The sequence below is a fragment of the Sphaeroforma arctica genome (genome assembly GCF_001186125.1).
Source record: "Sphaeroforma arctica JP610 unplaced genomic scaffold supercont1.504, whole genome shotgun sequence".
Lineage (NCBI taxonomy): Eukaryota > Ichthyosporea > Ichthyophonida > Sphaeroforma > Sphaeroforma arctica.
The window spans coordinates 22,403-37,489 of record NW_014040054.1 but is presented as its reverse complement, the minus strand read 5'-3'; the positions used below and the strand labels follow the sequence as shown (position 1 = coordinate 37,489).

The 15,087-nt window shown below is 42.5% G+C and overlaps 2 protein-coding genes across 2 annotated transcripts; both read right to left on the bottom strand.

Annotated features, from left to right (window-relative positions):
• Positions 1 to 3,654: 3,654 nt before the first annotated feature.
• SARC_06807 (propionyl-CoA carboxylase beta chain, mitochondrial) lies at positions 3,655 to 11,206 on the bottom strand. The gene is made up of 11 exons (XM_014299273.1): positions 10,986 to 11,206; positions 9,548 to 9,727; positions 8,722 to 8,835; positions 7,460 to 7,625; positions 6,668 to 6,897; positions 6,000 to 6,110; positions 5,509 to 5,664; positions 5,213 to 5,366; positions 4,820 to 5,027; positions 4,435 to 4,527; positions 3,655 to 4,050 (listed from the first exon to the last, which is right to left on the bottom strand). The coding sequence occupies exons 1-11, from the start codon at positions 11,031 to 11,033 to the stop codon at positions 3,855 to 3,857; spliced, it is 1,656 nt and encodes a 551-aa protein (XP_014154748.1). The 5' UTR covers positions 11,034 to 11,206; the 3' UTR covers positions 3,655 to 3,854.
• A 3,569-nt stretch (positions 11,207 to 14,775) lies between these two features.
• Positions 14,776 to 15,087, bottom strand: SARC_06806 (hypothetical protein; the record flags this gene model as incomplete). The annotated part of the gene is made up of 1 exon (XM_014299272.1): positions 14,776 to 15,087. The coding sequence occupies one exon, from the start codon at positions 15,085 to 15,087 to the stop codon at positions 14,776 to 14,778; it is 312 nt and encodes a 103-aa protein (XP_014154747.1).

The window sequence follows — 15,087 nt, the reverse complement described above, 5'->3', positions numbered from 1 at the left end:
TCTCTCATTTGCCATTTTTGACCTGTTTATTGCTATGGTGATCTGTCCATAGAACTCGCGTACTTGTATAAAATGATACAAGCTTCAGTATATGTCCATAGAATAGTACGAGCTTCGTTCTCACTTATTTGCAAATGGTATCTCATGGGCTATAAACTTATTGCTATATGGTACGTTCACGAAGCGAATCGCTATGAGATTGCAATTGTGTATGTACGCATCCTCTACTCACTCGACATGCATACGCTTTTAAACGAAATGGTTGAGCGTAGGTAAAGCAATTTGGATAACCTAACTTTGTAGTTACTACGCTGAGTTTGAGTTATTTCACTGCTGTACGCTTTTGTGATGTTCACGCTATTTTGACAGCTTTTGTCGTTTGGTGAAATCCACGTTTACTACCAGTGACTGTATAGAGCGGTGCAGAAGCTCGAGTGTAGCAAGGTATATATTTGCGAACGCAATTCCACAAACCAAGGAGTTGTCGTAATTGTATAGCAGGTATCCACTGATTCAGGCCAATCCATAATTTATTTGTACCGTTCATTTATTGTCAACCGACACGCCTTTTTCAGAGGCCATGTAGCCTAGGACTTATGTCGTATCAGTACCGATAGCTGCTATAGTCTCTTTAAGTAGGGCATTCTTGCTTAAAATGTCTCAAAATATGTCTGTATCTGCTATCATCTCATCGAAATCAATGCTGCCGCGTCTAGAAAATACATCTTGGTACATGTTGTAGACAAACATTTTGATATTAGTCTGGATTCCGATTTGAAGAGCTGCTGTGAACTTGTCAGACATGACTATCGATGGCCTCAAGCTGTTAAAACTTATGATAAAGATAACATTATTTATTTCAATTTGGGTAAATTATTGTCTACATAGGATGAAGAGGTCCTATATTTACACAAACACAATAACAATAGCCGAGTCTACTTGAGAAACATGTATTTAGGGCTCCCACTCGTTTACAATATGTCGACTTCTAATAGCATCGAGTACGAAACGGCGATCATTGACCACAAACCACATAGAATATCAAAATGCCGGTGGTGAGTATATGATATTCGTTGTGCCGTGTAACGCAACAGAACGTAATAGGGATGATATCTAGTCAAGTAAGCAGCATAACTGTTCTTTTTCTCGTCCGTTCTTTATTCCACCTTATACTTATACGAATTTTCCATACAGATATATAACTCAACCCCTTAATCTATGTATACGTATATTCAGGCTGCCGATTGACGCCGAACTATAGGTGAAGATTATGGAAGTCAGTAACAGGAAGATAGGAGCACAGATTAGCATTAGAGGATAAGATTGTGGAGGATAAGCATGAGGAAACGCCTGTCGCCGAGAAAGCCGCTGGAGGAGGGAAGAGGGGATCAGAGTTCAAAGTGAGAGATGATGTCACAGGAGAAGGAGAAGCTCATCCAAAGGAAGAAGATGGATGAAAAAAGGCACATGGATAAGGAGTAATAAGAATTAGCCAACAGGGAGTGAAAAATCGCGGACAATACTAAGAAGGCTTTGGCGTTGCCTGCCGTTGATAGGGGGTCTGATACTAAAGAAAAACAGAGTGATGATGTTGGAGGCCCGACTAAGAAAGAATTGGTACATGTCAAAATCCAAAGTATCAACGTAAGGAAAAGGCTCAACAGTTGACTGCCGGTGATAATGGGTCTGATGATGTACTTCGGCTGTTGTTGTGTAGGATCATGAAATGGGGGGTTTTTTTTGCACATCCGTCAATTGCTCTCATAATGCTAAATTGAGGTTCTTACTGTTCCCAGATTAAAAATATGTTTTCACACGAGTATTGAATTACAATTGCATGCCGCAACATATAATCTAAATAGCCTTGAAATCGAGCTCCTGCTGTAGAATTCGGACATTCGTTTTTTGACCTTTCCATATTAAATTCATATGGCCCATTTTATGTATCGAACTCAAATTTGTTCACAGCAGAAATAATAAACTGTTGTTTCACACGCGGCTTGAGGCACAATTTTTTCGTTGTACCGTCAATGCATGATGTACAGTTGTCAACAAGTCAATATTTTCACATATTGATAGTTTTACTCCAAAGTAATGTCATATTGTTCGTTGACTTCACATACGGGCTAAAAGTTTACAATCTATCATTTGACAGTTTCCAATAGATCAATCCAGATATTTATAGATGTGTAAAGTAATTTAATGGTCATCTGAAAGCCAACTTAACTATTCTCTAAGATACAAACAAATAGAGATATGAATGTATCGTTAGTCTTGTAGTTTGTTCTATACCTGATTTTGAGCCACAGGATAAACGGCTTCGAATTGGTGACCTCAATAGAATTCGTCATACGCGTTGTTCTCCGCGTAAAACTCTACGGCTATGGTCCACAAAGGGAATACATGTTTTGTCGGTAAAGAAAAGTATTCTAGTTCACTCTGTCAGATCTCAGGCAGCATTCAGCGGCTTTGTACAAAAACCGTCAATACACTTAAAGATATAATCGAATATAGATTATAAGTTTTTTTAATGAGTGTGAAATAAATATGCGCATCGGCACACCAAAATTTATTGACAATTCGCACTGAATTTATCAAAATTAAGAACGTGCATACCACTTATAAATATAGTAATTTTCTATTGGCAAATCGTGTTGAAGTGAACCCGACACAAGCAAACTTCACAAAATAAAATATGTTCCACAGGCCTTATCATGATATAACAAGTGCGATATTAAATCCAAGTGATATTGATATTATTGTGCATGCTTTTAGGGTGTAATAAAATAGAGCCCGGGTTGAGGTATGTCTATCATTCCAGCATATAAGCGATCGACAGTTTTAACTTTCACTATCTACTTGTAGGCATCATCATGCTCCAATTGTATTCAAAAACGTTCTTCAAATCTACTACAAGTACTACGTAGTACGTCAACCGTACCAATTTATAGTTCCCCGTCGTTACCAGATGGCATGCGCTATCAACTTGATACCGGGTGAAGGAACATTAGTATGAAGGGGTTTCCCCCTAAATTTATCGGTTTTTGTTTTCCTTCTAGAAATGCTTCTATTTTTTCAAACAGCTTGAAGGTTAAAGAATGTATATATAGGCCTGTTGGAAATGGTTCAAGTTTTAAGGGTTTAAATTAGGACAGGGGAAATACGAGCTAAAGCCTCGCTCTTTGCCAATAGAAAAACCCTTTATTTTTTAGTATTCGCGGTCTCGTCTCTACAGATAAACCGACTTATAGTTGTTACACTCTTAGTGACACCACGGCACGTCACAGATTTCTGCAAATGACTCATAACAACGTATTCGTATAGTTCTGAAGAATATCTCTGGTCCACGTCAAGAGAATTCAAGGTGGCTTTGAAGGATGGGGGTCGAAAGCAGTACATAATTAGTTCACGGGATGCTTCCTGAAGATAAACATCCGGTATATCTGCTCCGAGAGGGTCTAGTTCCACATATCGGCCAATTCATTCAAGCACGAAATAAATCTATACCACTGCCAGCCAAATGCCACGGACAGACATGCACAATATCACAAACACAACCAAGTTTACCAATAGTGAATTGACTATCCAACAATTGGGTGCACCTATTGGTACTTTCTACTACATACATCCGAAAATACACTCACTTTGTTCTGCACGTTAGTAATTTCTGGCGATGCGGTTCACTTCCACCCATTGATATTATAAAAATATATAGATTTATTGACGCGCATGCAAATGTTAAAACATAAGACCACACCCGCGATTAGAGTATTTGAGGCTATTTCTACACATATATAATTTTATTGTCCGATGTCCAGAATACATGACGTTTACTTTCTAGAGCAGTTCTTTATTTAGAGTGGGATGTTTCCGTGCTTCTTCCAGGGGCTGGATTGCTTCTTATTGGCCAGTACATTTAAGTCTGCACACAGGCGCATGCGTGTGGTGGCAGGGTCGATGACATCATCGATGAAGCCCTTAGACGCAGCCGTGAACGGGTTGCTGAATTTAGCCTCGTAGTGCTTCTGTGCTTCCACAAGATCCTCACCTCTGTTGGTCGACAACAAATTGGTGACAATGAGCCATAGCAAACAACTAAAACTCTTAATTCAAAAGAGATTCATAGTGTATGAGAGAAACATACAACACATACGGGGAGTTTGATAGAATATTGGAGACACGAGGTGGATTTGTCAAAAGCCAACTAGGTATCACAAAAAAATCACAACACACCGGCTTATCTTATACACATTCTGGCACGGTGGCAGATTTATAGAGGATGTACAAACTGTTCACACTGACCCAACATGCACATTCCGTGTATTTACAACAAGCTCGGTAATCGTGCAGTGCAGACCATTCCCTGATGAAGCATCTGTCAATTGACATGACATGCAGTGCAAAAAAACATAGATTTGCTTCTACTACACCTACCTGTTGACAATAGCCACGGCTCCCTTAGCTCCCATGACTGCAATCTCGGCATTGGGCCAAGCGTAGTTGATGTCTCCACGCAAGTGCTTAGAGCTATAGTTGAATTCGATTTAGAATGTGAGACAAGAGGCCACACGCAGTTGGTATTTTCGTCACACGTATTGAATACAAGGCAAAGTTAAAGAGGATGCTGCGCTCTCGGCCACATAACTATGCGAGAAACACACAGACTGGAACTAACCGTCACCATCCGATAGATATGACAATATAGCCCTAAAACGCTACATTGCCTGAAAAGTGACCATACGGACGTCGACTTTGTATACAACAAAACAAAAACATTCACGTAAGCCAGACACAAACACCCAACCACACACAGACATACCTCATGACATCGTAAGCGCCTCCATAAGCCTTGCGCGTGATGACCGTGAGCTTGGGGACAGTAGCTTCAGCGTATGCGTACAACAGCTTGGCACCATGACGGATGATACCACCGTACTCTTGCTTTGTACCGGGCAAGAAGCCGGGCACGTCGACAAAGGTCACCAAAGGGATGTTGAACGAGTCACAGAAGCGTACGAAACGGGCGGCTGATATGTGTGGGACGAATGGAGAAGAGTTTATGGAGGGTATGTGCATGGCATATAGATGGCCTATATGATATATATATATATATGTACGAAGGCTTACACAGTCAGGAAGGTCTAGTGCGCAGATAGATATACATATGCAAAACTATATCGTAGTATGATAAGACTTTAAGCACGCAACTTACCCTTAACACTGGCATCAATGTCCAAACATCCAGAGGCGGATACGGGGTTGTTACCAACCACACCAACCGTACGACCCTCCAAGCGGGAGAAACCAACCACAATATTCTTTGCGAAGTCTTCCTGGATCTCAAAGAACTTACCATCGTCCATGACCTGAGAGTGAGTGTGAAAACGAGTTTGTTTGCATGAATACAGGGCAGTCGAATTAACTGCAGAGTTATTGATGTAAAATCAGGGCTGGAGGTGTTTGGTCTGACCGGCGTGCTCATCAGATGGCATCAGCTTACGCACACACCTTCTTAACCACAGACTTCATATCGTAAGCGAGCTGCGGGTTCTGTGGTACAATAGTCTTCAACGCAGGCACCATTCTGTTGGGGCTATCATCAGTGCGCATGACGGGAGCCTTGTCCTTGTTGCTTAGAGGTAGGTAGCTCACCATTTCGCGAATCTAGAAACAGTAACCAACCGATAAAGATCAGAATGCATTTTTTGAATCAAGACTGCACATGTGACAGTTGAGCATACCCGCCGTACGTCGGAACCCATCAATAACGTCGATTCGTCACAAAGCAATCTGAGCGCCATACATCAGCGATATCGTGACTAACTATATTCTCTAACGTACATCCTGGGCCGGTTTGGTTGTAGAATGAGTCTTCTTGCTGTTAAATAAAGAACTTATTCCCAGGTAATCTTTCCAGTACAGATATCCAAATAGCATCTACCCGCACGGTAAAGTGCACACACACGCGAGTAAACGCGAACGACGCCTGCCCTGCCTACCTTTAGAAGCGCGTCAATATCGTTCCTGAAGGCGTTGTGCACAACTCCTGACTTGCGCGTGTGCACCTTGGCACCTCCCAATTCCTGTTGTGTGATATCTTCGTTGGTAACCTGCGGAGAGACGGGTAATAATGCTGGTTAGTTCTCGATCACAAGGAATTCCCGAATAGCCATACTGTCAGTGGTAGGCTTGGCCGGTGGTGCGCTTGTGATCTTCCGCATTCAGACTGACCGGACTGATGTGCCCAGTACCATGAGGGATATGTAGACAACTCAAACCACAGAGCAGTCCCGGAGACACTTCCTTTGGACGATAAATGCGAGCATGACTCGGACCCTATTTGAACCACCACAGACACCCAAAACGCAGGACATATAATAGCACCCTTTCACAAAGAAGATACACCAGAGACGGGTTCTATATGTGTTGACGGTTGCAATTATTGAACTAAGAAGTATGAAGACAGATCCAACTATTGCCATCTGATGCAAATCATGCATACCTACTTGGCCATATCAGACACATACGAAAAGTCCTCACCACAAAACGAAGAATCCTGGTCTAGCAGACAAGCACACAACACCCCCAGAGCACAGACTAATATTGACACTGTACATCTCTGACCCTGTTTTAGCAACTCATTCTTAGGCAAACGACACACACACACCTGCTTGACCACATCAGGGCCGGTGACAAACATATACGAAGTGTTCTCGACCATGAACGTGAAGTCTGTGATAGCGGGCGAATACACAGCACCCCCCGCACAGGGTCCCATGATGGCGCTGATCTGCGGCACCACACCACTGGCCAAGGTATTGCGCAGGAAGATGTCTGCGTAACCCGCGAGCGAGTCTACACCTTCTTGAATACGCGCACCTCCGGAATCGTTGAGACCTGTCAAGTGTCGTGGGGGAGTGTAAGGTGGTTGGCGGAGGACAGTCCTGTGCATATGCACCTGAATGTGTGAGCGGCGGAGATGTGCTCGGTCTATTATCAGCCTGCACTGCTTTGATTCGCACATATGGTGGATTGATACGTACCGTAAACAGATACAATCTGATGCGCAAGTTTCTGACATATATGAATTGGATTTTTACTTTACAGCCGTGTCTATATTGTTTAACGGCGAGCAGTAACGTCCATTCATTTCACAACAACAAATCATTACTTTGTCTGGTCTTCTCGACATTATCTCAGGCACAGACGTAGCGGACTTTACCTCCTCTACTGTAGTTCAGACTAATGCGCTTGATTGAGTGTGTGAGCCAAAACCAAATACATCTATACCCGTTGGACGTTGCTTCACTGTGCATCAGCATACCTCATCCAGTACTCAATCAGTAAATGCACCCTACCGATTACACAAGTCCACCACACACCACTACCACACGATACAGCCAAATATGCATAGATCAGGCATACTCACAAACGACCCACACAGAACGCCTACACCTACCAATAACAGGCGCGCCGATCTCGATAGCCAAATCCATAACCTTGCAGATCTTCTTGGCGTGTGCCGCGGAGAGCGAACCACCGAACACTGTGAAGTCCTGTGAGAACACATACACCAGACGTCCGTTGATCATGCCTCGGCCCGTCACAACTCCATCACCCACAGGCTGCATTTAGTGGTTATATAGGGTATGAGATTCGGGTTTAAATTGAACGTATTTTTGTGCGTGGTATTCTGGATATCTGTTCGGGGGTCCGGCTGGGATATAGATGAATCAGATGCATATCTCATGGAGAAGGCAAAAGAAATGGTAGAGTCAGCTTGCACTGAGCTCTACAAATGAGTATGCATTGCCATACTGTCTTGGACGAATAATAAATATATAATCAATAGTCTCTTGCGTGGCAATTAACTATCGACCAGTCGGCACTCGCACTATCAAGTGAGAAACAATGTCACACGTTGTGTCGTAGCGTGGAGTGATGTGCTCGCTGCCACTTAGCACGTATACGGTTCGCATAAACACACTTTGATGTACTGCCCATGTACAGATGTAAGACATACGTACTCTGATGTACTACCCATGTACAGATGTAAGACATCCACACTTTGATGTACTACCCATGTACAGATGTAAGACATCCACACTTTGATGTACTACCCATGTACAGATGTAAGACATCCACACTTTGATGTACTACCCATGTACAGATGTAAGACATCCACACTTTGATGTACTACCCATGTACAAATGAAAGACATCCACACTTTGATGTACTACCCATGTACAGATGTAAGACATCCACACTTTGATGTACTACCCATGTACAGATGTAAGACAGCCACACTTTGATGTACTACCCGTGTACAGATGTAAGACATCCACACTTTGATGTACTACCCATGTACAGATGTAAGACATCCACACTTTGATGTACTACCCGTGTACAGATGTAAGACATCCACACTTTGATGTACTACCCTTGTACAGATGTACGACATACATACTTTGATGTACTACTCATGTACAGATGTAAGACATACATACTTTGATGTACTACCCATGTACAGATGTAAGACATCTACACTTTGATGTACAAAAAAGTACACAGCCCTAGTCCGGAGTAGGCAAACAAGAGACACGGACTCACAAGCAGGCCACGTACCTAGGTACATAAATCACCATCGGGTGTCCAAAGCGGTGATGGAAACATACAGAAAACACATACATACAACACAAGCCTAGACATTGCGCCACACACCTTCTGCTTCTCCATGCCAAAGTCCGTGCACGTGTGTTCCATGAGCATGTCAGTCTCCTGGAAACTGCCAGTGTCCAACAACACATCCAATCGTTCGCGAGCGGTGAGCTTGCCCTGTTATAGATACCATCGGGTGTACGCAGTTGGGACACAAGTATAAGTATGAGCATATCGGCTACAAAAGTGTAAAGCTGAGGCGTCAGGACGAACATATATAGTATGTCTTCCACCAGATAATTAACGTAACAGTACTCACAACGTATCCACAACGACCGCCCCACAAGGCACGCACACGCTTAGTTGCGTGTGCCTATACACTCTTGCTATCTGTAGCGTCTACTACGTAAGTCTCATAACAGTTGCTGCGTATAACTATAACTGTACGTACCACAACGAGTAGCGCTTCACCCTGTCTGGATGTGACCCCAAAGACCTTTCACGCATACGGCCGATCAGACGAGACCAATCGCTCTGCCTTGTTGTGCCGTGTGCGTGTACCACCAGATACATGTGCAGTGTACCATTTAACTATGGCGTTTCCGTGCTGTACTATGTAGGTATATTATTTACTGTAGGGTTCTTCGTCACACTTATATATCTATACAACAGTCTACATTACATACGTTGACGGATACGAGTTCCATAATTTTCTACATACATGAAGTACAACCACCCTGGTCGGGTATTAGGTAAAAAATACCCGTTACCCTGATCACCTCTCGCATGCAACACCTACCTACACGTCACAGTAGACGCATGCAAACACCCCAGCCTTATCACACACAACAGATACATCTACACACACACACACACCACTCAGACTCACCTTGCTATGCTGCGTGTCTATGCGCTTTTGTCCACCGCCTAATAACGCCTCCTTGCGCTTCTGTGCGAGCTGTTTTCTGACTCGGATAGCAGGCGTGTCTGTCTCCACATGGTCAGTGGCAGCCGCACTTGAGTACCGAACTTTGTTGGCCGCGAGACGGGACGCGGGCAGTGCCTGGGCCTATGGGATAGCGAAATTGTATACGTTCATTTCGTTGTGAGTATGACTGCATGTACGCGGGTGTTTGAATTCAGGTCGCTTGAGGTGTCCAGGTATAAAGTGACAGGCTACGGTACAAGCATGGATGTACAAGTGGGGGTGGGTGAAGGGTAGACCTGCATTGTACATTGAAAACAGTTCACTCTCGTGTATTTGACACGTACACAGTATAGGTGGCAATGGGTACGAGCGTATAAATGACAAACACAAGAGAGTATCACACCAAACAGAATTCAAGGCGGAGGAGAAAGAGGGAGTATAAGGGTCCTCAGTGAGCTTAAATGATCCACGTAATAGTACATATCAATATGCACGAGTACACGGTATTGTTTATACTCAAGTGATCATATGAGGAAGCGATTACAACTTTGTGCACGGCAACGAACGGGATTTTCATGCAACTACGCGTGCATACCTGTGCCCATATATATATATATATATATAATATGAAATGCGCAGACAAGAAGATACCCATTACTTAAAATAAAATTGTAATATATTCAGATCGTCATAATTAATATCTTACATTTTCACAAATAAAATGGATACATGCATTGTCGGAGATATTATATAAGCAAGCATAACATACAAGTATCTACATATTTACACAAACGCATTTGTATACCTACATATACAATGTGTTTAAATATATACGTATGTACTTGCATCTACATATGTACGTGAAGTGTGATTCAAGCACAATTTGGCATGATGTGTGTATACAGCCGCAGAGTTTGATATCTATTTTTCAGGTGATAAACACAGCAATTGAATTTTTGTGGTGCGTACCAGGACTGCTTTGGTGAAGTATACACATACACTAATAAAATCGGTCTGAATAATATTTATGTTTGCTTGTAGTTATGTATTTGCTTGTAAAGGCAAACAAGGTGCATTTGCAACTGTATACACAAAATCCATCTCCCCACCCAACCAAACCCATAAAATATATATATAGTGCGAATATGTAAGCATAACACGCTTCATACTGAAACAACCCCCTCAACATTAATAAATACGGTATATACTAAACCTGCAACTTCAATAGGTTGAGCCTGCGTACGAGTTGACCAGTATGCCAATGCGTGAGTGATAGACGGAAATATTCAGCATGAAAATATCTGCGATAGACTCTTGCACACTGTCAAAGCAACTAGCATATAAGTTATCCATAATGTGACTATACATTAACAAGAAGTAATATTTGACTATACATTACCTTGAAGGCTAACCTTAGAGCTGGAGCTCTGATTGCGTATCTAAGCATACCGAAGCCGTTGTATGTTGCTCAGATGTTATATAACAAATATTTATTTATGTGCTCAATCCGATACAACCTAGCGAAGCACTACCTCTTATCCAATGGCCAGCGTATGTATGTATACAATACGAATAGTATGCACAGTCTCTTGTACGAAAGTACACGCAGCTATATTTTTATTTATTTACTTTTGGCTGATGTGTCGGAGCTACTAGTAGCTAGTAGTATGTAGTCGTAACTTTCTACTAGTAGTAGTAGAGAGTACCGAGTACTGCGAGAGTGAGACTGTGAGAGTTTGAGGCTTGGAGAGTACGGGACCTGATGAAGCCTTATGTGGCCCTAGTGTGTCCTCTTTCTGTGATTTGGGTGCATCCGTTTGAGTTTTTAGAAATCTGATATGCTGTTTCAGCTCCAACTCCAGCAGCGTCTGTCCTCACGTTTTGTATCCAATGGCCTGGGTCTATCTAAGATACTGAAATTATTGTATCCAACAGCCAATAAGAATATTTATCATATGAAAAAACTGAATGTTTTTCAAAACTCTAAAAGTTCCTGCCCTCGGCACAAAACACTAAAAGTTTCCGGCAACGGGAAGCGATAAAAGTTTGATAATTTTACTCTCCCAAGAATCAGCCCAAAAGTGTCGCGTCACGGAAGAATTCCATGATGAAATCAAATCGCACAAGCATACAAATACAACAAACAAAAGTATGTATTGGGAACAGAGGTCAGAGAGCACAATTCACAACCAGTACTTTTAAAAAAAACAAAAACAAAAATCACGCCTAAATTACATAAGACATACTCAACAAATATTTTTGGTCCATCAGATGTCAATTCATCAGATGTCAATGTACAACTCTCCGATATTGAATCAGAAAGCGATCAAGATCAACCAATACTGCTGACCAATATGGCTGCTAGAACAACGACGAATAATATCGTGAGTGAATCCAATACTTCCCATCAGTGCTCCGAAAGTACTTCACTATCGATAGATAATATATATTTCGTCACAGCTGTTGACACTCAAGTGATCGCAAATCAGTGCGTCACGATCGTTGATTCAGCATCTGCTAGCACACCCATCATTCAGACCTCTATAGCATGATTAGAAGAGAACTTGCCCACTGATATAGCTATTCACCCATCACAACAAAATATACGGGCAGCAAACCCTGTCGCCACCACGCACTCAGAAAAACCGAATATTGTGGAAGTTTACATCGAAAGTATATACGAGAGAATAAGTGCAGCATTCAAGAAAAGTGATGTAGCTGGTATGCAAGCGATAGCCGAGAGTATGTGGATCCGTGCATCAAGCTCTTCTATTTAATTAGCTAGAGCAAGGGCTACAAATTTAGTTCCGGATCCGTACTATTATCCAGACGTATTTGAATGGATACCTGACCAATATTTTGGCCTTCTACTCACCTGTCCATCCTGCGAGTCAACTAATACTGTCAGTCGAGGCTGGCCAAACAATCCCCGCGCACGTCGCGTAGTGAGCCGGGATACCTGTTATCACATTCTACATCGTAGATTTAAAGGTAAAGATTGTAATATAGGATTCTCAAGTTGTGATTCAAGAGTAATAGCATTGCTTCCCGGGCATGCACAGTTGGATTTTCCAGCTTACATCACACATAAAGACACCATAGATATATCTGTGGTTCAAGAAATGCGGAATCGGTTTCTTGAATCTGGAACCATGAACGATATAGCTGAAAGTCTGAAAGAGACTTATATGCGAAGATATAATCACAAGATGCTCGCCCGGTTTTCCATGTTAACTCTGAAAAAAAGCACTTCGTATGCAAGCCGAGAATGCAAAACTTTGATCGCAATTCTACGATCGCGATGGCTATAGAGGACATTTTGTGTCTGGAAAGTACCCGGGTGCAGTAATTCATGCTATAAATCAAGCTGCCAGATCATATCAGGATCTCTGGATACAGCAGCTTACAACTTGCATCGTCAAATGGGATCACAGTTTTAAAATTACGATGCACATTTATGACAAATTTATGCGATGTTATTGGGGCGCACTCTTTACTGCGGTGAATGAATACGGACAGATTGTTGTGCAGAATATTACAACTACGAAGTTCACTCTCGAAGTAGAAAGAGGGCTGAGAGAGTTCCACGAGTTGTGTCAAAATGGGAATCAACACACAATATTGCTGATGAGGCGTTGGCAGAACGAATCGCGCCCGAGTTATGCAATGCAGCGGCACCCCCAGTAATTGTACCAGATGTTGCTTCTGAGCTGCCCCTCTGCGTACTACCTGATGATTATAGACGAATTCTGATCACCAATACGAATGAATTGGCTCATGGTTTGGAAATTCTTATAAGTGCTAATATAAACACTGAAACCAAATATTAAAATGTGTACGCCTTTGATTTAGAATGCGACCAACAAGACTTTGACGATGAACTGAGTGATGTATTGAATTTTATGCAAATTGGGACCGACAAAGTATGTTTGCTCACACGAATACGCCTCTTTGAGGTAAAAGATGTACTGCCAAGCAACCTATGTACATTCTTGCAGCAACAGGGACCAACTTGGGTAGGATTGCTTGTTACGCCTGTAGATATACGCCTCGTACAGCAACAATACAACATCACTATGGCTGGAGAAGTAAACCTAGCACCTTTTCTAAAAGAACGTAAGTTGATCAGCAAAGGAAGATGTAGCCTTCAAGAGTTGACCAAAATAGTTCTTGGTCTACAGTAGCATTAGGTCTGGCAAATGAACTGCGTCAGAACTCAGTAATGCTCAACTCCTTTATGCGGCGCTATATATTTATAAACCTTACCAACTCTATCGTGCGGGTTGCAAGACACCCGTACGAGCCTTAACGGTAGCAGATAAAGAAGGATGTGTTTTTGTATATACCGCCTCCTGCACAAATATGTGTGCAGAGGGTTTTATATATAACAGCAATGTGACAGAAACTACTGGCTGGAATAGAATATCTGCAGATGGTAAGAAAACTGCATGGCGCTTAGGCAGTGGGCAGACACAAAAACACAGAAGAATTATTTGAATTACCAAAATATACTTACCACAAGCTGCTCTGCAGCTTGGTGACATTACGCAGGGATAAGGCGTAACAGCTATGAGTCATGCGGCATGCACATTTGCAATACTCATTTTAAACCTAGGTGGTACGGCAGCCGATGAATAAAATCATCTAGGATGTGTGTATGCATATGCATTAGATGGTGGCTGCTTAGGCATTTCAAATGCACGCTGAGAGTCGTTTCTTTGTAAGTAAGGATTATGTGGGTCATGTGGCACAATATTCGTCAATCTCTGACGAGTATCATGTAATCGACTGTGATCCTCATACAGATGTATATGGACATTCTGGAGGGATTGCTCGTTAATGCTGCGTTGTGTGTCCATGTCTGGATGTGTAATGATTATGTGAAACCTGCGATGCATTGATAATCTGATAATTGGAATCGCGTGCATTAGGCGGAGGTATGTGCGCGTTTGGATCGGGATATAAATATCTATTGTGTTCCACCGGATCAGGTGCTGGTACACAATCCTGTGGATGAGTGATGTTGGTATACATGTGTACTCGCCTATTCTCAGATGAATACATATATTGTTGCACAACAGACCTAATATTTCTTGTGTGCGTTGCCTCAGCGCGTGTACTAGATGTCGAGGTTGTTGATGTTGTGTGCTGTCGTGTATTGGTAGAACTCTCCGTCGCCCGTTGACTGCCTAAGTTAACTTCAGTCGGCCGGAGGCGGCGGCCGCCTCGTCTTCTTGACGCGCTTGGGGCTCTTCAATCACCAGCGCATTCGCCATTGGTGTATCCCCTGAGAAAGCTAATGGGGTCAGAAAAGGGTAATTCTGTTCGCCGACTGTTGGTAAATCCGCTTGTTCTGGCTGAGCATCCATATACTTCTGAGCTTTCTGTTGAGCCGGATTTACTGATGCAATAACATTCTGAGCAGTTTTTTCACTCCCCAAAGCAGTATGCAGGTGCTCTATATCACGAATTTTGCTTGCGCCTGGAATAGCTGTGCCCAT